We start from the raw sequence: 26,396 nt of genomic DNA, 5'->3' as shown, positions 1-26,396 counted from the left end.
TTACAATAAGAGTTAAATAGAGGGACTGGTGTTCAGGGTGAACCATAGCATGCTGGCATTCCTCATGGGCAACAGTTTGAGTCCTGCCTCTCTTCTGCTTCTGACTCAACTCTTTGTTAATACCCTGGGGGAAAGGCAGACGATGGCCCAAGTGCTTATGGGCCATTGCACCCACAAAGGAGATCCAAATGAAGCTCCATGCTACTAGCTTTGACTGGCCCTGCCCTGATTGTTCCAGCCATTGTGGTTTACTCCAGACAAGCAGGTGGAAGTTATCTCTCCTTCTCTCCCCCTTTCTCTTTATAATCCTGTCAGAAAAAGAAGAAAAATCTTTAAAGAAAAAAAAAAAAAAACCAGACTGTGAGGGCCTGGCACAGTAACCTAGTGGCTAAATCCTCACCTTGCGTGCGCCATGATACTGTATAAGTGCTGGTTTGAATCCTGGATGTTCCACTTCCCATCCAGCTCCCTACTTGTGGCCTGGGAAGGCAGTAGAGGATGACCCAAAGCCTTGGAACTCTAAGAAGACACTCCTGCATCCTGGCTTTGGATTGGCTTAGCTCTGGCCTTTGTGACCTCTTGGGGAGTGAACCAGTGGATAGAAGATCTTTCTAGGGCCAGGCACGGTAGCCTAGCTGCTAAAGACCTCACCTTGCATGGCATGTGCATGGTGATCCCCAGATGGGCACCAGCAGCCCCGCTTCCCATCCTGCTTGTGGGCTGGGAAAGCAGTCAAGAACAGCCCAAGGCCTTGAGACCCTATATCTGTGTGGGAGGCCTGGAAGAGGCTCCTGGCTTCGGTTTGGCTCAACTCCAGCCATTGCGGCCCCTTGGAGAGTGAATCTACAGACGGAAGATCTTCCTCTCTGTCTTTCTTCCACTATATATCTGACTTTGCAATAAAAATAAATAGATCTTTAAAAAAAAGAAGTTGAGTTACTGTTTAATCCATAGTTTTGCTGATTGGTGTATAACCATGGGAAATGAAAACTTACACAAGTGTTTATAAGAGCCAAAAGGGTGAAAGCAACCCAAAATATTCACCAATTTATAAATGATTAAGCAAGGTATGGTATATCCATTCAAGAAAATACTGTTTGACCACAAAAAGGAACAACTGACCACAAAAACAAGCCAAGTACTGATTCATTTTACAAGTACTGAATGAAGTTTGAAAAACTGGAAAAAAAGCTACAGATTGTAGGAATGAATATATGTGAAATGTCTCATAGGAGGTCTGTGGAGACAGTAGACTAACATCTGAAGAGTATGAGAATGTTGGTGATGACTAAAAGGGTATGAGGTTTCTTTGAAGGGGGGGCAATGTAATCATTATTAATTGTGATGGCTGTATAGTTCTTGAAATATATCAGATACTATTGAGTTACATAAATGGGTGAACTATATACCAATAAAGCTATCACAAAAATATAAATATTAATGTTAAAAAATGAGAGTATTTGTTGAGTGCCTAACATTGGTATATAATTAATAGTAGCCATTATTGAAAGCATAAAACTTTGAGTTTTCTCCAGTAGAGGATTAGACTGACTCTGGTATGCAAGATGTTTAGTCTTGGACTGAAAGCAGTTGGGAAATGATGTTTCAGATAAGGGAACGCAGTTGTCCCTTACTGAGGTAATGGCAGTGGGCATAGGAAGAGGTAGTTTCTAACTGTAACAAAGTATGTAAATAGTAACATTTAGTAACCAGAAAATGAAAACAAAAATCTCTTTAACATTTAATTACCCATAGTGATGGATGAAGGATGTATCTGCCAGAATCTAGTCTGAAGACAAATCACCCAGTAGCAGGTGGCACAAAGATGTCCAACATCTAGGAAAATTAATAATCATAGAGAAGGTCAGATGCATAGCTTCAAGCTCACTGCCAATAATTCTGAGATGCTTTGGTTTGTAATGTTTGTAATGTTTTGAGACAAGGTGACAGACAAGAAATTCTGAAAACTACCATTGCACATACCTAGAGATAGCACTACTATAGATCTTCAGTATGTCAGACCCAATTTTTCCTCTACTATCAGAAATCTCTAGATGATCACTCAATGAAATAGATAACCTGAGTCCTAGGGTGCAATTATGATAAATTGTACAGGCTGTAGAGAGATTCCTGTCAATAGCTTACATGGCTATTGGAAGAACAATCACGGGTGCTTTTAAATGCTATCAAGACAATGAAATAAGGTTTTGTGTGTTTAATGTAGTGCTTTTGGCATCAATGGCAACTAATGCTGCAGCGTTAGGGAGTAAGTTGCTGAGGAGATGCCCTGTGGTACAGAGCATTCCAGATAAAAGTTATAGAAAGTACAAAGGTTCTAAGAATCTGGTATGTTTGTACCCAAGATTTCTGCATTTGGATAGAATGTCAATGTAACTGGAGTTTATTGTTTGAAAAACAAGGTGAAAAGGGGTAAGATGGCCGAGCTAAACAGGGACCCAGTTGAAAAGGGCCTAATAGACCATGATTAGGAGTTTGCATTTTATTCTGTCTCCCGCCAGGAGCAATTACAGGCAGTTATCCAAGGGAGTGGCATGACTCAGTTTATTCTTTAGATAGTTCACTCTGGCTCAGAGTTACTCACATTTTGGACTTTGTTGTAGGGAGGATCGTAGGGTGCTGAGGTCCCTGTCCGGGTCCTTTCTCACTGTATGGGACTCACATACCCTATTCCACCCCTACTTGTGCCAATCAGAAATGTCTCCAGATTTTGCTGAGTGTCTCTCCCAAGGACAGCATTACTGTTCTAACTATACAAAACATGTGACTACATAACAGGCTGACACAGTGGACGTTAATATTTAAGCCTAGTCATATGGACTCTGGAACATCATGATGGCCTTCAGGGATGTGTTTTTGCTAAGATTGTCAGGTTAAATAAAGGTGGTACTCATGTACTGTGATGCCGTAGTGGACATCTATAAAAAGATCCAGTTGGTTGCTAAAAGGTGCAATTAAGTCCACCCCAGAGAAGGCAAATAATAACAAATGGCCGGGGAGTTTGTCAGCAGGAGGGAGTTGGGTCACATTTGAAACAAGCTAAAAGTTTGCAGTGCTTGCTGGACCAGAGGAAGTATGAGGAAAGAAAGGGTCTGATTCTTTTTTTTCAAAGATTTATTTATTTTTTTATTTGAAAGTCAGATATACAGAGAGGAGGAGAGACAGAGAGGAAGATCTTCCATCCGATGTTTCACTCCCAAAGTGACTGCAATGGCTGGAGCTGCGCCGATCTGATGCCAGGAGCCAGGAACCTCTTCCAGGTCTCCCACATGGGTGCAGAGTCCCAAGGCTTTGGGCTGTCCTTGACTACTTTCCCAGGCCACAAGCAGGGAGCTGGATGGGAAGTGGAGCTGCTGGGATTAGAACCAGCGGCCATATGGAATCCCGGGGTGTTGAAGGTGAGGACTTTAGCGGCTAGGCCACGCCGCTGTGACCATGGGTCTGATTCTTGTTCTACAGTGCTTTGTATACCAGGAAAAAAGGACAAGTTGAAAGGAAAAAATGAAAAACGTCCTGGTCGTGTCCAAGGAGACTTAGATTTGGGGGCCTACAGGGCAGGAAGATGGGTTGAAAATTCAGTTTTGAGCATACTTTCTTTATAGTAATTAAGGCAGAGGGAGGGGCAAGGAAAACTGTAAGCATAGGAGTAGTATAGGCTTCTCAGACAATGCTTAAATTCTGGAAGATTATGGGGATAGGCATGACCAAAAAACCTTTTATTTCCAGGTGCACAAAGAGTAGTCGGAGCTAGAGAAAGTAAAGATAGGGTACCCAGAGTCTTTCTCCACCATTGTTTAATTTGACAGTGACTTGTCTCTAGTACTTTCCACTTTAACAGTAGTTTTTCAATGTTCTGCTTCCATGAGAAGGATTTGGGGTAGAAAGGCATGTAAAAAGAAGTTAAGTTTTGGTTATCAAACTTTAGTATGCCTCAAGATCACCTGAGAGGCTTTGTTAAGACAGACAACTGGTCAGATCTGAGTCGGCGCTGGTGAGGTGTAGCCCAAGAATTTGTATTTCTATCAGCTTCCAATGTAGGGTCCATATTCTGAAAACCACTGTGAACGCTGGTTTGGGTAGGTTTTGCCCTGGAATCTAAATTATTCCTTAAGCAGTAAGAGATGTTGGTCTGAGTGAGCCCTTGTAATTGCCTCAAGTGTTGAAATAATCCTGATGTGTGTTTCATTGCTGCCATGAAGAAATCACCTAACTCCTTTATGGAGTAGTCTTGATTAGTATATCCCCACTTCCGGCTGTCTAGAACAACCAGCAAATACTAATTCTTTTCACAGGAGGCTGACTAAAACAACAACAACAACCAAAAAAAAAACATAAACCAACAGAAGACAACGCTGAAGGTGTTTCAGAGGTGGCAAGAAGGCCAACTTGTGTCAGCCCCTCTCTGTCGCCTGTCACTAAAGGGGCTCCATGATCTCATACGAGAACCAGGGGCAACTTTCTCAGTTACTTGAGAGCCGGGACTGGAGTAGGCTCCGTGGATCTGAGAAATGCAATAAAACCGGCCAGGCCACCTGAAGGGAGCGACTTCTCTAGCAGGTGGGGTCGTGGGGCGCGGCCCAGGGAAAGGCCCGCCCGCACGGGTTTCAAGGGCGGTCCCGGCCGCCGCGGCGCTGTTAACGGGCTCGCGCACCGCCCGGCGTCCCGCCCTCCCCCGGCCGGCCCCGGCTCCATCTTGCTGACAGGCAGGTTGTGTGTGCTGTGACGCCGCGGCTCCGTCAGGTGAGGAATGGCGCCCCTTCTTCCCATCCCTGGTCTCGCGCGCTTCGGTCACGTCGTCTCCCGGCAAGCTCTGGGGCCCTTCGTCCAGGGGAGAATGGCGCTTTCCGTGTGTGTCCCACGTCAGGGCGTGGTGGAGGGGAGAGGGTCTGGGTGGATAGCGTCTCGGGGTGTGCGCCTCAGGACCACGGCTGCGAGGTGGGCGCGCGTTGGCGGTGGGACAGGGCCAAGGCGGCTGGCGGTGTCTGCGGAACGGACGAGAAAGTGTTCGGCGTCCCTGGGCGGGGCGCGCAAATCCAAGCGACCCGGGGCGTCCCGCCCTCAGGTGGACCCCGCCGGGGGAGCAGCGGCGGTTGGGGGTGGCTGCTTATGTAGCCTTGGCCCCGGGAGGCCGAAGGGGAAGGAAATTCTGAGAGCAACCTTGCAAGCAAATGACGTCTGGCTTGGTGATTCCCGCTTTGTGGTGACCCTACAGAGTTGAGGGAAACCTAGGACGTTTGTTCCTGCGCGTGGTGAACCTAGGACCAGAGGGGCGCCAGCCTCGAGGAAACTACTCCAGGAGATAGCTTTCCACGTTCGAGTCCTGCTCCCTGACCTGCCGAACTGTTTCACAGGAAAACCAGGCTGAGGAGGGAGACGGCTGATATCTATTGCCTTCAGACTCCCTCATTGCTGCCAGCAGATTGGGAGTGGAGTGGATGTGATAAAGTAATGTACCCTAATTAGGTAATGAGAGTAATGATCTCTCAGGTGAGAAGGGCGTGATGAGCACTGTAGATGGGCAGATAGAAGAGTTTGCCCTGGCAAACTGCAAAACTGCTCCTGGGCACTGATCAGAGATCCCACTGCCTGCCTGTCCACGCCAAGGGCCCTTGCTGCTGTCCACGTTATTTATACGATTCGCTGGGCAGTTTAAATGGTTCTTGTGGCCCTAAAGACCAGTTTGCAAAATTCGGTCTACTGTTGCCAAACTTTAGTCACTCTTCCTGTTTTCCTTCTTCTCCCCCTTACCCCCATAAATTTGCAGCAGCTGCCACTGTCCCTGGGCTTCATTCCATCTGGGAGACGCCCATTGTGGCTCCCGCCTCTTTAGCAGGTGACTCACTCACTAGGGTGGAGATTGGTTTGGAGAGGCTGCAATAATTTTCTGGTTTTAAAAAAGTGATTGCTGGCAGAGAATATTAACAGAAGAGCTCAGGTTCATTAGAGTCTTATCACGGGACCAAGTTAAGTGGTTTTGTTGAGTTACCATGGGGTTAGTTTCTTTTTAAAATCTACCTTTTGCATAGATGATACATACATAATTCTAAAAGGGATAAAGGTACATTGAAAAGGATTATCATTGCTTATCCATTCAGGAATATTCTTTACATACACTTCATAGAAAGTAAAGTCGTGTTTTATTCATAAGGCTGCTGACACTTCTTTCCTGACAGTCTGTGAGCCTGGGACCCTAAACCCACAGGGGAGACCTACAGGGGAGACCCACAGAAGCTGCTGGCTCCTGCCTGTGTACCAGCCCAGCTCTGGTGGTTGTGGCTCACCATTTGGGAAGTGAACTAATGGATGAAAGACCTCTCACTGGAACTCTGCTTTTCAAATAAAATTAAAAAAAAATATTTTAAAGGCTTTTTTTTTTCAGATTTATCAATTTCTGTTGGATTGGCAGATCCATATAGAAAGGAGACATATATGTTGTGTATAAACTAAAATTGAAGTATAGGTGAGGTGGTCACAGAAGGTGGCTGGGAACTCGCATTTATCTTTAACATATTGGTTACTCATTACTATGTCAATTAATTCCATAATGATGTAAATTTTTGCTGATGGTATGTTGGAGCTTTCAATTGACTGGGATGATACTCTGCTGGCTCTGTCTTCAGACCAGAGAGGGTATACCTAAGAAGCCATTGAACTTGACTGGACAATAAGATGTTGGACTCTATGTTTGGTATACGCTTGCAATGGTGGAATCTCAACTGAACTTGAGCTGTGGTTATGCAACAAGGTGGAGGAATCCACCATGGTGGGAGGGTTTGGGGAGGGGTGGGGAGAACCCAAGTATCTATGTAACTGTGTCACATAATACAATGTAATTAATGAAGTTAAATAATAAATAATTAAAAAAAAAAAAAAGAAAGGAGACAGAGAAAAAGATCTGTTGGCTGGTTCAGTTCCTAAGTAGCTGCAGCAGCCAGAGCTGAGCTGAGCCTGTCTGAAGCTAGGAGACTTCTGTGGGTTTCCCATGTGGGTGTACGGTCCCAAGGCTTTGGGTCGTCCTCCACTGCTTTCTCAGACCACAGGCAGGGAGCTAGATGGGAAGTGGAGCATCCAGAACACAAACCAGTGCCCATGTGGGAACCTGGTACGTGCAAGGCAAAGATGTCAGCCATTAGGCTACTGCACCAAGCGTGGCTTTTTTTTTTTTTTTTTTAAGATTTACTTATTTTTATTGCAAAGTCAAATATACAGAGAGGAGGAGAGACAGAGAGGAAGATCTTCCGTCTGATGATTCACTCCCCTGCCGCGCCGATCCTAAGCCAGGAGCCAGAAACCTCTTCTGGATCTCCCACATGGGTGCAAGGGTCCCAAGGCTTTGGGCTATCCCAGGCCACAAGCAGGGAACTGGATGGGAAGTGGAGCTGCCGGGATTAGAACTGGTGCCCAAATGGGATCCCTGTGCACTTAAGGCGAGGACTTTAGCCGCTAGGCCATGCCGCCAGCCCGGCTTATTTTTCTAAGTTTTATTTACTTGAAAGGCAGGCTTTCAGAGAGAGAGAATCTTTCATTTGCCATTTCACTTCCCAAATGGCTACAACATCTAGAGCTAGAGCAGGCTAAAGCTAGAAGCCTGAATTTTATCTGAGTCTCCCCAGCGGGTGGTAAGGACCCACTTGTGGTCACCATCTTCTGCTGCCTTCCCAGGCTTATTATTAGCATGGGACTGGATGGAAAGTGGAACAGCCAGGACTTGAACTGGTGCCCATATGAGATGCTGATGTTACAAGTGGCACCTTACCCATCTGTGCCACAATGTTGGCCCAGACTGCTTCATTTGTAATAGCTATGTAGCACGTCATCATATGAATATCCATAAATTGTTACCCATGTCTCTAATTTTTGGACTTCTAGGCTATTTTATCCTTTTCCTATTATAAGTAATGCAGTGAGGGATAGCTTTGTTCATACATACATTTATGTAGGTATTTCTGTAAGGTTGATATCTAGAAATGTAATTGCATTCTAGTCCTTTCTGTAATTCTTCAAATATAATTTAAAAGGTGCATTAATTTGTCTTACATATGTAATAAGTGCATTAATTTGTTTTCTACACAGATAATTTTTCTTCTGTCGTGAAAATTCTTGCCCCTTAAGAACAAGATTGAGTAGCTAAAAAATATAGAAACAGGATTTTGTCACCAGGACAGTTTTTTTCTTTAATTTAAAAATTTTATTTTTTAATAATGATTACATGGTTGATCATGCTGGGAAGGATCGAGTTTAGGGAAAATTGGGTAAACTCATTGCTTCTAAATTTGCTATTTCTTCTTTTTGTTTCTGGGGAAAGGGAAGAGACAAAGGGGAAACCACTCATGACTTTCCACACGTCCCAGTACCCAGGAATGAGGAACCACCGCTTTATATCAACCCGGAGTCTCAATGTGTACATATTCCAAGGGTTCTGTCCAAGTGGTTTGGATGGTTCTGAAGTGCTGCCGATTTCAGTGATCCGAAGATGATGTCACCCTCCCTATGTTCAGTGGTTTTGTTCACCGAAATTTTTTTGCTGTCACCAGAACAGTTTTTTTTTTAACACGTAAACTATTTGTGTATTCTTTTATATTCTTAGTACTCTTTAAAATTACTTGTCTTATGTTATTTTGAGGTTTTTGCTTTCTTTTGACCCTGATCCCTTGTGCCATTTTTTGCCTGATGTGTCTGCCTCTTCTACTCCTTAAACCCACCAGGCTTAGAGAAGAAAGCAAAAAGATGAGCCTGCTGCTTTTTTTTGTTTGTTTTCATCTATTTCTTTGGTTCCTGAATGACTCAAGAACTGACTAGGTCACTTTTCTTGCTATCTTTCTTACTGATGTAACTTTGATGCTTTGTATGCTCAGTCATGGTCAGTTTAGCAATTTTTAATTTCTATCTTGTGTTTATGTCATAACTTAAATGTTTCTCATTTTTCTAAACTGCCTACTGAGCAGACTGGGAACAAACATCTCTCCTCTCCCTGCCCCGTCCCTTTCTGTCATCACTTAGGACAGAGCTTATTTTGTAAAATGTTCAATAGAGTCCAGTATGTTTTGCCACCGAATGTGAAAGAAAGGAATCGTTTATGGCCAAACTGAGAAGTTCCAAGATGCATATTTACAGATTTAGCCAATCGTGTGCTACATAGATGGCAGACTATTCTGGGAACCAGGTGTGTCTCAAGGAACGACAGAGTTTGCATACCTAGAAGTCTTATTGGTTGCGCAGACTCTCAGGTCTCAGGCTGGAGCTGTTCAGTCTCGGCTTTAAAAAGATCCCCAGGTGATGCACATACATATTAAAGTTGGAAAAACCCCGAGTTTGTCTCCTATCTTCTTCTAAGAAGAAAGGCAAGAAGGTTGAGTGACCAAGACCAATTCAGGCCAATTAGTTATAGTGGCTTCTGCAGAGGTTTAGTGGGAATGGTTCAAGAGGTAGAGATTTCTGATTGCAAATCGCAAGTAGTAAGAGATTGAGTAGATAAACCAGAGGCAGTACTAAGGAGACCTGAATATCAGGGCAATGAATTTCCATGTGAAATTTCCAGCAGTAGTCATTGAAGATTTTTTTTTTGGTGAGTAGTAATATGCTGCAAGAATAGTAATTTAGGAAAGTTCAACTACTGACAATAGCCAGAAAAACTGAAAGATTGTGTTTAAGCAGGAGAGTACATGGAGCTGTCATTTTAGTAAAATGGATATACCAGAATGATATCTAAGAATAAGCATGAGGGTAAAAATGATGGGAGGACTAAGAAAAGCTATTTCCAAAGAAGAGTAGAAAACCACTGAGCCAAGTACTGCAGCGAAGTAGTGAGCCTCCTAGAGCACTTCTGTTTGGATCTGTTCCTCTTACTCATTTTTTGTTGATGATCTGCTTCACAGTTACATGTGACCTTTTGCTTGCACATAATATTGTTCTGTTTTGGGTGCCAGTCTGTCTAGCACTTTTTAAATCTAGTTCATCATTTACTCTATTCAAAGTAATGTTTTTATAGTAAATGTTAAATATGAATGATTCTGTAAAAGTATAGATTTGAGTAATTTCCAGGTGTATTACATTTGATCATCAATAGTATTCTATGTTCCATCAGGCTAATACATAGTATTTTTTTAAACTTTTTTTTAAAGATTTATTTATTTGATTACAAAGTCAGATATACAGAGAGGAGGAGACAGAGAGGAAGATCTTCCATCTGATGTTTCACTCCCCAAGTGAGCCGCAACGGGCTGATGCGTGCCAATCTGATGCCGGGAACCAGGAACCTCTTCCGGGTCTCCCACACAGGTGCAGGGTCCCAATGCATTGGGCTGTCCTCGACTGCTTTCCCAGGCCACAAGCAGGGAGCTGGACGGGAAGTGGAGCTGCCGGGATTAGAACCGGATCCCATATGGGATCCCGGGGCATTCAAGGCGAGGACTTTAGCCACTAGGCCATGCCGCCGGGCCCAATACATAGTATTTTTAAAAACAAAGATTTAGGACCTGGCATTGTAGCCTAGCAGCTAAAGTCCTTACCTTGCATGTGCCAGGATCCCATATGGGCGCAGTTATATCCCAGCTGCTCCACTTCCCTTCCTGTTCCCTGCCTGTGGCCTGAACAGTCAAGGACAACCCAAAGCCTTGGGATCCTGCACCCACACAGGAAACCTGGAAGAGGCTCCTGGCTCCTGCCTTTAAATTGGCTCAGCTCTGGCTGTGCGGACACTTGGGGAGTAAACCAGCAGACGGAAGAACATTCTGACTCTCCTCTCTGTAAATCTGACTTTCCAATAAAAACAAATAAATTTTTTAAAAAAGATTTATTTACTTGAAAGGCATAGTGACAGAGAGGGAAAGACCAATGTTTTTCATCCAGTGGTTTATTCCTCAAATGACACAGGAAAGCCTGGGTAAGGCCAGGCCAAAACTGATAGCCAGAAACTCTATCCAGGTTTTTCACATAGGTACCAGGGACCCAAGTAGTTGGCCATCATCTGCTGCCTTCCTAAGTGCATTAGAGGGAGTAGAGTATCCAGTACTTGAACTGGCACTAAAATATGGGATGTCGGTGTACCAAGTACTGATTTAACTGATTGGCCCTCAAGGCCCATCCTGAAGGGTATTTTTAAAATGTATTTTCTTCTATTGCTTTTTTGAATTGTTTTATTAATAGTGTTTTTACAAATGTAAAACTATGTAAATAAGTTTGGTTTTGGTCACACTAACTCCATTATATTTTCTTTTTTTAAAGATTCTTTTCTTTTTATTGGAAAGACAGATCTACAGAGAGAAGGAGAGATGGAGAGAAAGATATTCTGTCCACTGGTTTACTCCCCAAGTGACGACAAAGGCCAGTGCTAAACTGATCCAAACCCAGGAGCCAGAGCTTCTTCTGCGTCACCCATGCAGGTGCAGGGTCCCAAGGCTTTGGGCCATTCTCTTCTGCTTTCTCAAGCCACAAGCAGGGAGCTGGATGGGAAGTAGAGCAGCTGGGACATGAACTGGTACCCATATGGGATCCTGGTGCATTTATGGTGAAGATTTAACCACTAGGCTGTTGTGCCGGGCCCCATTATGTTTTCCATAACCTGTCTTTAAAAAAAGTTTTGCGAAAAAGTTATACATACAAAGGTGGGTAATATATTCATCTCTCATGAACAGGTAGCAGCTCATACCTGACCTTGTTTAATCTGTATTCCTGCACAAACCTTGCATATTATTTTGAATCAAGTCCCACACATACTTTATCTCTGAATTTTCAGTGTGTATCTGAGAGTGTGATACTTTATGGAAATCATAGAACCATTTTCACATCTAAAGAAATAATTTTGTGACTGGTGTTGTGGCATATCAAATGAAGCCATCCACATGTGGAGCCACATGCTCCACTTCTGATCCAGCTGTGTGCTGAAGAGCCTGGGAAAGCAGCAGAAGATGGCGCAAGTGCTTAGGCCCCTGTGTAATGTGGTAGACCCAGAATAAGTTCCTGATTTGGCCTTGCCCAACCATGACTGTTATGGCCATTTGGGGAGTGAATTAACACATGCTTCCATGCTGTCTCTGCTTCTCTCTCCTGAACCCAATAGGAGACCCAGAAGAAGCTCCTGGCTTAGGATCTGCACAGCTTCATTTGTTATTGCCACTTGGGGAGTGAACCATTGGAGGAAAGATCTTCCTCTTTGTCTCTCCTCTTCTCTGTATATCTGACTTTGCAATAAAAATAAATAAATCTTTAAAAAAAAAGAATATTGTGTGCCAGGGTCCGTGCAGTAGGTGTGAATGACACAAAGGTGTGAAGAGAACAGCTCCCTGCATGGCAGGGCCCAGGGAGCTTCCAGCTGTTTGGCAGGGCCCGGCGGATTTCTCTCTGACCACCTTGATGCAGTCTCACCACCCTTTTGCATGGACACTCAAGCACCCCACTAAGAATCCTGTAATCTATTGAGGCATTGTTTGCCCCTGTGAGATGGCTTTGGCAAGTAATATCAGCTTGAGAGTTAATGTTACTGATAATGTCTTGGTGAGTGGGCCTTTAACTGCACACAGGAGTACAATCAAGCCCATGCTGTTTCCAGACACCTTATTGTGTACCTACCCATTGCCATAAAATCTGGCCCGGACATTTAGCATGCTTTCTGGGAAATGGCTTGATAAGAATTTTACAAACTAATGGAAATGATGGGAGTATGGGTTAAAACTGCCATGACAAAAAATATAGCTACTGGGACCCTAAGAGCTATCTTGTTACTGGGACCCTAAAAGTTATCTTGTTACTGTGACCCTAAAGGCTATCGTGTTACTGGGACCCTAAAGGCTATCCTGCTAAGGCAAAAAATATAGTTACTGTGACCTTAAGGGTTAGCCTGTCCTTGCAACTCTTTAGAACATAGAAACTATAGTTGCTTTAGCTGCTTTCATAATTTCTAACTAGAGGAAATATAGGCTGATTTCACTAACATCACAAAGATATACTTTTGATTATTGTTTGATCACTTATGAGGTTGTAGAACCTGCAGTTGTAGAGGAACTTAATGTTTGGAACCTTTTGTCTTAGATCTTTGTTTTTTCTCTTTTGATGTATTTCTCCCATTAAGTGATGGATAAGTTGTAGAATGGGAATTGTAGTAAGAGTGTATTACTGAATAAGATGTGTTGTCTACTGAGAAATTCTTGGCTGCAATGTTGGAATGGATAATACCCTGTCTTGAGGTGAAACAATTTGTGGAATTGTCTTTGGAAACACTCACTTGTCAATTGCAGAATTGAAACTTAAATGGAGTAAACTTGGCTCATTGCTAATTACAATTCTTTCCGCCGTTATAACTCTTGCTTTACTTGTTCAGATAACAAACTGTGTGAGCTTGCTGACCTAATGGCCTTTAGTGCCAATGGCCCGTAATCCCCATACACCAAGACCCCGGACTTACTAACCCATACATAATTCAAGGTAGGGGCCTGGTTGTCACAGGTGGCGCCAAGGTTAGAGCCCAGACCTGAGGAGAGCGGATGAAGACTGGCAAACCAAGATAAGCAAGGAATGTGGGACCCTTCCTCAATCATTTCTCAAGAAGTTGTAAATTGTGCCCCCCTGAAGCTATGTCAAAATGCCCCTAAAAGAAAACTTTGTACTGCTTCTGTATAAATAAAGCGGACAGCTTTCTCGCAATGTCCACAATCATCAAGGAATCCTAGTGGTCCGTCTCTCTTTTCTTTCTCTCTTCTTCTTTCTACGCCTATCTCACGCACCCTTCCCGAGCTCTGAACTCTCGGCTGGAGCTGGACTCCGGCAATTGTGGGCCAGGCAGTGTGGCCTAGTGACTAAGGCCCTCGCCTTGAACACGCCCCGGGATCCCATATGGGCGCCGGTTCTAATCCCGGCAGCTCCACTTCCCATCCAGCTCCCTGCTTGTGGCCTGGGAAAGCAGTTGAGGACGGCCCAATGCTTTGGGACCCTGCACCTGTGTGGGAGACCCGGAAGAGGAAGTTCCTGGCTCGTGGCTCCAGATCGGCACAGCACCGGCTGTTGCGGCTCACTTGGGGAGTGAATCATCGGACGGAAGATCTTCCTGTCTGTCTCTCTCCTCTCTGTATATCTGACTTTGTAATAAAAATAAATAAATCTTAAAAAAATATATTGTGTCATATAAAAGGGCAGAGAAAGCACCATAGATTTCTGAGGTTGTGTTAAAACAATTAAGAGGCAGTAAAACCAAAGTTTGGTCAAGGTTGGGATTGATTGACCATTCTGACTCAATGGATTGAAATATAGCAAATACATTTAAGTCTTTGAATTCATGTTGATAACAGAAAGAGTCTGATCATTTTACATGCTAGGCAGCTAGATTACTTGAAAACTAATTTTAAAAGGGGAAAAAATCAAATATCATACTGCTCTTAAACTGTATTGTGAGAAAAACTGGATCTGACAAGGGAAATTACTCAAGAATACCAGATAATAGATGAAGAAAGAAGTACAGCAGGAGTTTCAAGAATTGTTCCTCAGCCATGAACACCAGAGACAGTCAATGTTAAGAATGTTCCTTGGAGGCCTGGTGCGGTAGCCTGGTGACTAAGGTCCTTGTCTTGCACACGCCAGGATCCCATATGGGCACCAGTTCTAAGCCAGCAGTCCCGCTTCCTATCCAGCTGCCTGCTTGTGGCCTGGGAAAGCAGTCTAAGATGATCCAGAGCATTGGGACCCTGCACCCACGTGGGAGATCTGGAAGAAGCTCTTGGCTCCTGGCTTCGGATCGGCTCAGCTTTGGCTGTTGCAGCCACTTAGGGAGTGAATCATTGGACTGAAAATCTTCCTCTCTGTCTCTCCTCCTTTCTGTATATCTGACTTTCCAATTAAAAAGAAATGAGTGAGGGTACTGAGTAGATTTAGCTTTACATAATTACAAGTTTCTAAAAATCCAGGGTTTAGTCCTGGTGTGTATGTGTGAGTCTGGAATATTAGGGTTTTTTTTAGGGTCTATTTTATTTGGAAAACAAATTATAGAGAGAAACAGAGAAGGAGAGACAGAAAGATCTTATTGCCACTGGTTCACTCCCCTAAAGGCCACGACAGCCAGAGCTGAGCCGATCCAAATACCAAGAGCCAGGAGTTTCTTCTGGGTCTCCCTTGTGGATGCAGAGTCCCAAGGCTTTGGGCCATCCTCCACTGCTTTCCTAGTCCATAAGCAGGAGCTGGAAGAGAAATGGAGTAGCCAGGGCATGGGCTATACCCATTTGGAAAGCTGGGCTTGCAAGCAGAGAGAGTTAGCCTTATGAGCCACAGTGCCAGCCACCCTATAAAATTAACTCTTAATGATTGTGCTAAATGTTTTCTCACAACCAGTTTTTAATCTCCATTCAGGGGGATTTCTCTGGAACCTGGAAAACATTTTTGTTTTCCAAAAGAAGATTTGTTTATTCATCTGAAAGACAAGGTGCCAGAAAGAGGGAAAGACACAGAGATCTTCCTCCTGCTGGCTGACTGTCCAAGTGTGTGCAACAGCCAGGTTTGAGCCAGGCTAAATCAGAGGCCAGAAACCCCATCTTGGTCTCCTACATGGGTTACCCTGCCTTCCCTGGCGCATTAGCAGGGAATTAGTTTTAACAGTACAGTGCTTTCATATGGACTGCCAGCTTTGCAAATGCTGGCTTAACTCATTACACCACAAGGGAGGCCTTGCATTTTTTCATAGTTATGTATTCATTTTAGTGTTACCTTATATTTGTGTCAAGAAATCTACTCTCATTTGTGAAGTGACATAAACCAAACTCTTGACATTTTTAGAAATTATTTGGCTGATAGAATAGTCCTTAAATAATAGTATTGGTAGAATTCAGATATAAAAAATTCAGGTGTGGTAAGAATCATAGCATGTATATACCAAGATGGAACCGTTAGTGTGCTGTACTGACTCTATTGGTGCAAATGCTGAACCAAAGAACATTTTATAAGCTTTGTTTATATCCCTATTACCCACATTTTAGTGCCTGCTAGACTCTGGAAAGAATGAAGGTTGTACATAAAACCGTTTGTGTACATCTATGTGTATTCAGAAGCTTTAATCCTTAAATTACAGGAGGCTTTTTTTTTTATTGTTACAGAATGTCGTACCCAAGCTATCCGCCCAGTGGCTACCCACCTTTCCCTGCATATCCTGTGAGTATTGCCACTTAAATACTGCAAGCAGTTCGTGTCCTCGGAACAGCTGTCATAGTACTAGTCTGTGATAGATCTTAAAGTCATGCTACAACTCAGATGTTCTGAGTAAGGACAGGTGCAGTGTACGGACTTACCGCACTTACCTCATCTGGGGAAAGCTGCTGACTGCTCAGCTCTAGCTGATTTTGGATATGGCTGTGCGGGAAAGCAGGCCTGTGCTGCTGATTATTGCAGTTTTCTTAAAAAGATCTGTTTATTTTTATTAGGCAGATTTACACAGAGTAAAGACAAAGATCTTCCATCCACTGGCTCACTCCCCAAGCGGCAACAGCTGGAGCTAAGCCAATCCGAAGCCAGGAGCCAGGAGCCTCTTCCAGGTCTCCCACGTGGGTGCAGGGTCCCAAGGCTTTGGGCCATGTTCCTCTGCCTTTCTAGGTGCAAGCAGGGAGCTGGATGCGAAGTGGAGCAGCAAGGACATGAACTGGTGCCCGTATGGGATCCTGGTGCTCAAAGGTAGAGGATTAACCAGTTGAGCCATTGAGCTGGACCCAGTTATTACCAGTTTTACGACTTTTGGATTTTACGTGAAACCTGGATTTTGATCAAATTTTAAAAATGTGTATGTGAAAAACGTTACTTGCTGGGCCCAGTGTGGTAGCCTAGTGTCTAAAGTCTTTGCCTTGCATGTCCTGGGATCCCATGTAGATGCCAGTTCATATCCTGCCTGCTCTGCTTTCCTTCCAGCTCCCTGCTTGTGTCCTGGGAAAGCAATCGAGGACAGCCCTAAGCCTTAGGACCCTGCGCCCACATGGGAAACCAAGAGGAGGCTTCTGGCTCTAGTTTTGGATCAGCTTAGCTCTGCCATTGCAGCCACTTGGGGAATGAACCAGTGGATTGGAGATCTTCCTCTCTGTCTCTTCTTCTCTCTATTAATCTGACTTTCCAGTAAAAATAAATCTTTTTCTTTTTATACTTACAAGCAAGCTGCTTCTTTATTTAAATAAGAATCTTCATACAACCACAAGAATACAGGTCTTCTGTTCAGAGAAGACAGAGTGGGAGGAGGACTAGTGGCAGGTCACCTTCACTTCTTTTTTTTTCTTCTTCTTGTTTTTTAGGAACAATGTTTTATTATTATTATTTCTCAATTTATGATACAGTTCCTTAGGCTCCTGGGATTTGCCTTAACCCCCCCAATTCCTCCCTACCACCTAGTTCTTCTATATCATTGCTAAAGTATAGTTCTTTATACACAGTCATATGTCCATCATTGCAGACATGGACAATGGCAGAGAGTCCAGCATCCTATTGTCAAGATATAATAAACAGTTTCATTGTAAGTCCCTCTTTGTCTGGAAGTAGAAATGCATACTACATTGTATCCTCACATCTGGATATGTTAGTTTCTATTTCACAGTTACTATACATCCCCTTTAATGAAAAGTCAAAATACAAAATCAACAATAGGAAGAAAAGTAGAAATTTACAATGCCATGAAGTTAAATAACATGGTACTAGATATGACAGTCTTAATTGCATAGCTATTATACATCCCCTTAAATGAAAAGCCACAAAACAAGATCAACAACAGGAAGAAAAAAAATTAACAACACCATGAAGTTAAATAACATGTTACTGATAGATTAATGTGTCGCTGAAGAAATGAAAATCAAGAACCCTCTTGAAGAAAATGATGCTACTGTGTGATCTATGAGTCACTGAATATTTAATCACAAGAAGCTGTTTTGAAGAGGTGAAACTAACAAAAACATCAAAATCCATGCAATATAGTTTCCGCTGATTTTTGTTGGTGAAATATGTCTCTTCTAGACAACAAATAGATGTGTTTTGTTTATTAATCCAGTGTACTAATCTATGACTAAGTTTGATTAAGCTTAAGCCAATTACTTTCAGGGTTAATATGTGTGGGTGGTAATTTGGTCCTGTCATTTTAGGAATGGGTTGTTCATTGATTTAGTCTTCTGTTGTCATTTTACTGGGATGTTCTTCCCATTTGCCTTTGGTTTTGGTAAGTGCTATTCTTCTTCTCTGTCGACAGAACATCTTGAAGTATCCTTTGTAGGGCAGCTTTGGAAGAGGCATATTCTTTTTTTTTTTTTAAGATTTATTTTTTTTTATTACAAAGTCAGATATACAGAGAGGAGGAGAGACAGAGAGGAAGATCTTCCATCCGATGTTTCACCCCCCAAGTGAGCGCAACGGCTGGTAGCCGGGAACCAGGAACCTCCTCCAGGTCTCCCACACGGGTGCAGGGTCCCAAAGCTTTGGGCCGTCCTCAACTGCTTTCCCAGGCCACAAGCAGGGAGGTGGATGGGAAGTGGAGCTGCCAGGATTAGAACCAGCGCTCATATGGGATCCTGGGGCGTTCAAGGCGAGGACTTTAGCCCAGCCACCAGGTCACGCCACCGGGCCCAGAGGCATACTCTTTTAACTTTTCTTTACTGTGGAAGAATTTTATTTCATTTTCAAAGGCAAAAGAAAGCTTTCCTGGATATGTTATCCTGGACCAACAATTTTTTTCTTTTAGAATCTGAAATATGTCACTCCATTCTCTTCTTAACTGTAGAGTTTCCTGTGAGAGGTCTCCTGTGAGTTTAATTGGCATTCCTTTATATGTCAGTTGATATAGGAGAATAGATAGAGGGGCCTATACAAGTTAAGGATAATATGCATATATCCTTCATTTCTTTAAGAGTTACAGAGAGAAGGATGGGGCGGTTCAGTCCCCAAATGGCCACAATAGCCATGGGTAGGTCAGGCTGAAGACAGAAGCCATGAGCTTCTCTGGCTCTCCCATATAGGTGGGGGCCCAGGCACTTGGGCTATCTTCTGCTGTTTTCTCAGATACATTAGCAGGGAGCTAGATCAGAGATGGAGCGATCAGGGAATGAATTGGCATCCATATGGATGCTGGCATTGCAGCTGGTAACCCTCTACACCACAGTGCCAGTCACTTGATTTTTCGTTGTGTTGTTTTTCTTTTAAGATGAGTACTATTTCTCTTTGGGTCATACTTGTCAATGATCACATTCATTTGAACATTACTGTGATTTTCCAGCCTGCAGGTCAGGAGTCATCTTTCCCCCCTCCGGGTCAGTATCCTTATCCTAGTGGCTTTCCTCCAATGGGAGGAGGTGCCTACCCACCTGCACCAAGTGGTGGCTACCCCGGAGCTGGAGGCTACCCAGCGCCTGGTGGTTATCCAGCCCCTGGAGGCTATCCTGGTGCCCCACAACCTGGCGGAGCCCCATCCTACCCTGGAGGTGAGTTATGGGATGGGGAATCAGTAATAATTTACCATCACTGTTCTTAAATTTCTCTCTTCCTTCTTTATTCCTGTTTGTTCTGTTTGATGCCAGCGATTCTCTTATCCAATCTTAGACAGTAAGGACCTAGCTGGCAAGGTAGAGGGACAAAAGTTCTTCACAAGGCCTGGATTCTAGGAGCAATCTCAGAAATTTCATTGTGAAGAGAATTGGAATGAATTTACTGGTCATAAAAAAATGGCATATGACACTATGCTTGATAGTTTGTGATCCTTAAAACCAATTAAGATGCTATAGTTAGCATGTCTGTGACCTCTAGGACAGCCTTAGCCACCCCATCCTCACCAAAAGATGGAACAGCAGAAGTTAGCACTTTTGTATTTTAAGTTAGTAAGGACCATGAATAAAGTAAATTCTTTTTATTTATGTACTTACTATTTTTTAAAGATTTATTAACTATTTGGAAAGGCAGATTTATAGAGAGAAGAAGAGACAAAGATCTTCCATCCGCTGGGTCACTCCCCAAATGACTACAATGGTTGGAGCTGAGCTGAAGCAAAGCCAGGAGCTAAGCTTCTTCCAGGTCTCCTGTGTGGGTGCAGGGTCAAAGGACTTTGGGCCATCCTCTACTGCTTTCCCAGTCCATTAGCAGAGATCTGGAAAGGAAGTAGAGCAGCTCGGACATGAACTGGTGTGCATTTGGGATGCTAGTGCTTGCAAGCAGAGAATTAGTCAATTGAGCTATCACACCATCCCCCTTTTATTTATTTTTAAACTTTAATTATTTAAAAGGCACAGTTTCAGAGAGGACAAGAGAATCAGAGATCCTTCATCCTCTAGTTTACTCCCCAAGTGGCTGCAACAGCTGGAGCTGGGCCAGGCTGAAGCTAGGAATTTCATCCAGGTTTCCCACGTGCAGTCCGAAGGCAGGAGTCCAACCACTTGAGCAGATTCCCCTGTATTTTCCAGGACATTAGCAGGCAGCTGTATTGGAAATGGAGTGGATATGACACAAACTGGTGCCCATTTGCAATGCCTATTTCATAGGCACCAGTTTTACCTACTGTGCCACAATAGTGGCCCTGGAGTTTGTTTTTAATGTTTTTATTTTTAAAAAAATTTTTAAAATTTATTTGAGGATAGAAAGCATGTATTCCTGTCTGCTAGTTCATATCCAAATGTCCACACCAGCCCAGTATGCCCTGGCTAACCAGAAGCGAAGAACCCAGTTAATCCAGGTCTACCTCTTAGATGGCAGAAACTGAATCATTTGAACTATTACTGCTGCTACCTCACATGATCTGCATCAGCAGGAAGCTGGAAACAGGAGCCAAAGACAGGCATCCAATCCAGGAACTCCACAATAGGACACAGGCATCTTATTAGCTAAGTGAGATGCCTGCCCCTACATTTATTAGAAAAAAACTTTAAGGTTTATTTATTTGGAAGGTGGAGTGATAGGCAGAGAAATAGAGATGAGGAGATCTTCCATTTGCTGGTTTTTATTTGAAAGGCATCTTACAGAAGTGGGGCACGGCAGAAGTAGAGCAGCTAAGACTTGAAACTGGCATCCATATGGGATGCAGGCATTAGCATAACAAACCATGTCACAAGCACCAGCCCTCTCCATTCCCTGATCTTCCGCATGGTCAGCAGAAGCCCAAGCATTTGAACCATCTTCCTCCATTTCCCTGGGTACACTGGCAGGAGGCTGGTTGGAAGCAGAGCAGCTGAGACTCAAACTGGCATCCTGATATGGGATGCCATCATCACAAATAGTGATTCAATATCCCTGTCCCCAGTTCTGGCCCTATTTAAAAAAAAAAAAAAAAAGGAACTGATAAGGAAAAACAGGGACTGTTTCCACTATCAACAGTACACCGCTTTCTAAAGTGTCTCAGCCGTCATGAGAATTGCAACTTTATTGAATATTCTTTCTCTTGTTCCAGGCCAGGGATTTGGAGCCCCAGCAGGTGGAGCAGGCTTTTCTGGCTATCCACAGCCACCTTCACAATCCTACGGTGGTGGCCCAGCCCAGGTCCCACTACCTGGTAGGTATAGCTACCCAGACAAAACCAGTATGTGGTATTTTAAATGTTTCTATTGCTCCTGAGAGAACTTAGTTTATATTTAGGATTGTCCTCAGTATTCATTTGCAGGTTTTTCTCTAGTAATAATTTTAAGTATGTGATTTCTTGAAATACATCAGCACAAAAACTTAATTTTTAAGATGGAGATAAGGACTATTTTTTAAATGAAAAAAAATTTGTTGTAAAGCTGAAAAGCAAAACGTACAGGAACTTCTCTGCCCACTCATGTGCCACAGATGATACCACCCCCAGAACTATCTCCTGACAACCCTTCCAGATGGGATCAGAATTCAATCTGGTTCAAATACAAGAGTACCATTTGTTAAGATCTGAGTATAGAACATGAGCCATTAAAAAGGTTCTAATGACCTGTGTTGGCTTTGGAATCAGTAAATTTATAAGCTTAAGTATCATTACCCACCACACAGTGTGAAGATCCTCAGAGATATTTTAGTCACATTAATCAACACTGTTGTGAGAAATTCAGTAGAATCTGTTTGTAACATGTTCTCTAACATCCAGGTGGCTTTCCGGGAGGACAGATGCCATCTCAATATCCTGGAGGACCATCTCCTTACCCTGGTCAGGTAATTTGGCTCCCATCTTTTAAATTTAGTCTGGAAAATGACAAGGGTCCCACTCTGGGCATGAGGTGGAGGAAAGGGTCGGTTGGTCGGTGTAACTTGGGACCCTCTGCACTCTTTGCTGCACCTGCCTGAGGATTGCCCTCGCTGGCATTCACAACACTGTCACAGGTCCTTCTCACAGGTGACGGTACTTGGAACTTTTTGCTAAAGATTCACTTGTACTCTTGGCATTAGTTTTAGTTCTTTTGTCACTTCTCTATTCCGATGAAGCGCTTTTAACTAGCAACTTGACTGAGTGGGTGATGGTATTTCTGGCAGTGATTGCTGAAGAGTGATTTGATTTCCATGTTTACCTTTGTAACTTTGCACTCTTCTTTCAGATCACTACAGAGTCCTTTTCTTGCTATCCTGTTTTCTCTCCTGTTTCTTTGGATTATAGCAGTGATGTGAGTAAGGCTTTCGAATGTTCACTGATCACTAGGTCGCACGTATGTGCCTTTATTTGTTTCCAATTTCTCATGTGTTTGTCTCTCATCACTTCCTTGAGGACTTAAGATATTGAAAACAGTTTTATACAGCCGAGAATGACCCAAATCCTTGGGCCCTGCACTCATGTGGGAGACCCGAAAGAAACTCCTGGCTCCCAGCTTTGAATCAGCCCAGCTGTAGCCCCTGTGGCTATATGGGAAGTGAATCAGCGGATGAAAGAGCTCTCTCTTCCTGTAACTCTTACTTTGAAATAAAATAAACAAATCTCTAAAAAAAAAAAAAAGAAGGACGATTCTTTTTGATTCCCTGCTTAGATTGTTGGCTTAGAAACTAGTAGAAGATGGATGCTTAGCCTTATTAGCAGAACTAAATGTTAGTGTAAAAATAGAAGTAAATGGGAAGAATTATTGACCATAAAAAATTTTTTTTGAATGTCTGTTGAAAGATGATCTTATTCTCTTACTGACACTGGGTTATATAAAATTAAATTAAATTTAAAAAAAAAGTTTATTTGAAAGGCATAGTGACATAGCACTTCTGTTTGCTGGTTCACTTACCAGATGACCACAATAGCTATACCGGCCAAGCTCAAAAGCCAGGAACTCCATTCAGGTCTTCTATGAGTGTGGCAGGGATTCAAGTGCTTTAGCCATCATTTGCTACCACACAGGTACATTAGCAGGAAGCTGTTTTGGAAGTGGAACAGCCATGACTGAAACCAGCACTCTGTGACATGGGATGTGAGTGTCCCAAGTGGGGCCTGCTGTGCCCCAGTGTCCGTCCCAACAATTAAAAATGTTTAAAAACTTGTGTGGAATCATCTTGCCCCATTCCATCCTTCATAAGCCCTGAATTGGCCTTCAGTGTTTTAAGAAAACCATGGAGTTGTAAGTTTTTTAGTTTTTATTTTTGAAATCATACCAGACTTAACAGCTACAAGCAGTTCCACAAATTTCTATATACTCTTTATTCAGATTCTACAAATGTCAATCTCTACATAAATAGAATGCAATAATCAAAATCATTAAGTAGCATTAGTACAAGTTCACTGTCTGATCTACAGACTTTATTCATATTTTACCAGTTTTTTTCCTTCATTATATTTTATCAGTTGCTTTTTTTTTTTCTTCATCATTTTTTCTAATTTCCCTTTTCTGTCTCTGAAGCAAATCCTGGGCAAAATATCATATTTGTCTTGTCTGTTAAATCTGCTTTACTCTGAAACAGTTTCTCACTCTGTTGTTTGCCAGCTTGACACATTCAAAGTACACTTTTTGAATACTGTTCCTTAATTTGGGGTTGATGTTTCCCGAAGACCGAATTTAGGTTATGCCTTTTTGGCAGGAATACCACAAAAATGCTTACCCAGGATTCACTTGCTGTAAAATTACTACATGTATTCCATGCCTGATGTTTGTGGCCGTTTCTCTGAGATGGTACCTGCAGCGTTCCTCGGCTGTGATGTTAGAAACTGCTCAGGAATAGTCCTCCAGATTCTTTTACCCCGCAATTTTAGCATCCATGGATGGTTCTTACTTGAAACACTTTGCTGTGGCATTTGCCAAATGGTCATTGTTAAATTTCTACATATTTTTATTTTATTCCTGCATATTTTTTTAAAATATTTTAAAATATTGTTGTATTTTATGAACAGTAAAAAATACTGTCCATAATTCACTTTTAATTTGTTCCCTTTTAAAATAGAAGGCTATCGTACTTCTCAGAATCTCTAATCATCACCTAAATTTTGTATTTTATAAAATGTTGTATTTCATGTCTGATAATCAGGATCCTTATAGGAAATGAAAAAGTATTAGTAAAACAACAACTAAGAGAATAATCATCAATAAAATAAATATCAATAAAACAGCATTTAAAAACATTAGATACTTGAACTGACTTTGCCAAAACCATTGCCATCTACTCTTTCTTTGAATCAGATATTGTCATTTATGTTACACTATTTGGGATCAATCTCTCTCTTTTTTTTCTTTTCTATTTTACCAAAAAGGCATAAAATTGTGACTTTTTTTCTCATGAGACTTTCTTGTCTCCTGAAAGTTGGGTGTCTGGCTGTCAGTTGGCAAGAGATAATTAGTCTGCCCTGAGGAGCAGCAGGTCTTTCCTGTCTGTTCTAGGATACACTCTGTTAACAAAATACTCATATCCTTGACCTGAAGCCCAAAGTGGCCTTGCTGCATAAGAGCGACATCTGGCAGTCTTCAAGTTGCTTTGTTGTCGATAGGTAACGTTGACTTTGTTTATATGTGTTTTGGTCTCAGCCTGCTGCGATGACTCAAGGCACTCAAGGAACAATTTACCCAGCTGCTAACTTTGATGCCATGAGAGATGCAGAAATTCTCCGTAAAGCAATGAAGGGATTTGGTAAGGAGAATGGTTTTTGTCTTTTTTTTTTTAATATGCTGAAGTGACTGATTCTCAAGTAAACCCAGCCCCTGTGGCAGCCTGGGTGTGCATGCCTTAGTCGGATGTGACACCCAGTGCTTTCTGTGTGAGCACTGTGACAGGTTGTCTTGAGGAACACTGAGCCCCGGCTGTCCTTACTCACTGAGTGGTTCTTCCAGGAACGGACGAGCAGGCCATTGTGGATGTGGTTGCCAACCGGTCCAACGATCAGAGACAGAAAATTAAAGCAGCTTTTAAAACCATGTATGGGAAGGTATGTTTTGTTTTCCTTTTTGGGGGCGAGTACCAGCAGATGTTTTATCAGAGCAGATTGGATACAGTGTTTTTATTAGTATCTGTGGTATAAGGGAAAGACAACTAGGTAGACCCTAGGAAGAATCAATTCACTATTTCTGTCAAAAACCTTTTTTATTCTGCGATACTTATAACTTCCATGTCAAGTTTGTGATACGTGTTCAGTTAACAAGCAGATTATGACTATACCCTTGATTCTCAGCTTCCTATTTATAATAGTATTCAAGTCTTACTACATATCCTTACTCTTGGTCTTTGGTACTATCTATTTCTCTCTCTGTCTGTAAACAGTTTATGTATAATGGTTGTATGAACTACTTCCCTTTCTCTGCACACATCGTAATCTTTTCTGGAGCCAGCATTGTGGTGTACCAGGTTAAACTATTCCCCGCAATGCCAACATCTTCTATGCGCACTGTTTTGAGACCTGACTGCTCCAGTTCCAATGCCACTCCCAGCTAGTGTGTCTGGGAGAGCACCTGCCAGGGAGACTGGAAGCTCCTGGCTTGGGCCTGGCCTAGCCCCAGGCATTGTGGCGGTTTGGGAAGTGAAGCAGCAGATGGAAGATTCTTGGTCTGTCCCTTTTGCCCTGTAACTCTACTTTTCAAATAAATAAAACCTAAAAACAAAACAAAGCATGATCTTTTCTACTTCCACATTTTGTACATGCTGTTCTTCTTTTTTAGAACACAGTTCTTTCTTTTCGTATGAAACAACTTCAGGATTTGTCTTAATATCAGCTACTCCATGACGCTTCTCTCGCTGCCCTGGGCAAAATTATTGACTGCTTTTTCCTCTGGGTCTAATAGCACTTTTGTGAAACCTCTGCTTGTCCCTCATCTCAATTGCACCCCTGGGAGCTCACCTAGGACAAACCGTGCCATTTTCTTCTTTGTATTTACACCACCAATTTCTCCAGAACAAGTAGCTACTTAGTGACTATGCAATGATTGGCTAACAAATAATGAAGCAAAATTCTGTGGCTAAATGTACCATTAGTCCTCAGAAATAAGAGGAACAACTAGATAGATTGCTTTGCCATTGCAATAACGGTCGTGAAATTCTCCTAACATCCT

The 26,396-nt window shown here is 42.7% G+C and overlaps 1 protein-coding gene across 2 annotated transcripts in view; it reads left to right on the top strand.

Annotated features, from left to right (window-relative positions):
- The first annotated feature begins 4,645 nt into the window (after positions 1-4,645).
- The window catches only part of ANXA7 (annexin A7), a 35,706-nt gene continuing 13,955 nt past the window's right edge, over positions 4,646-26,396 (top strand). The window contains exons 1-8 of one of the 2 annotated variants that reach the window (XM_058671074.1): positions 4,646-4,758; positions 16,089-16,143; positions 19,226-19,430; positions 21,383-21,484; positions 22,046-22,110; positions 22,491-22,556; positions 24,882-24,984; positions 25,185-25,279. In XM_058671074.1, coding sequence (XP_058527057.1) covers positions 16,090-16,143; positions 19,226-19,430; positions 21,383-21,484; positions 22,046-22,110; positions 22,491-22,556; positions 24,882-24,984; positions 25,185-25,279 — 690 coding nt within the window. In that variant the 5' untranslated portion in view covers positions 4,646-4,758; position 16,089. The remainder of the gene's footprint in view (positions 4,759-16,088; positions 16,144-19,225; positions 19,431-21,382; positions 21,485-22,045; positions 22,111-22,490; positions 22,557-24,881; positions 24,985-25,184; positions 25,280-26,396) is intronic. The other variant, XM_058671075.1, reaches the window with a different exon arrangement.

The sequence above is a fragment of the Ochotona princeps genome, chromosome 13 (genome assembly GCF_030435755.1).
Source record: "Ochotona princeps isolate mOchPri1 chromosome 13, mOchPri1.hap1, whole genome shotgun sequence".
In the NCBI taxonomy this organism is placed as follows: domain Eukaryota; kingdom Metazoa; phylum Chordata; class Mammalia; order Lagomorpha; family Ochotonidae; genus Ochotona; species Ochotona princeps.
This window is presented reverse-complemented; position numbering and strand designations above follow the sequence as displayed.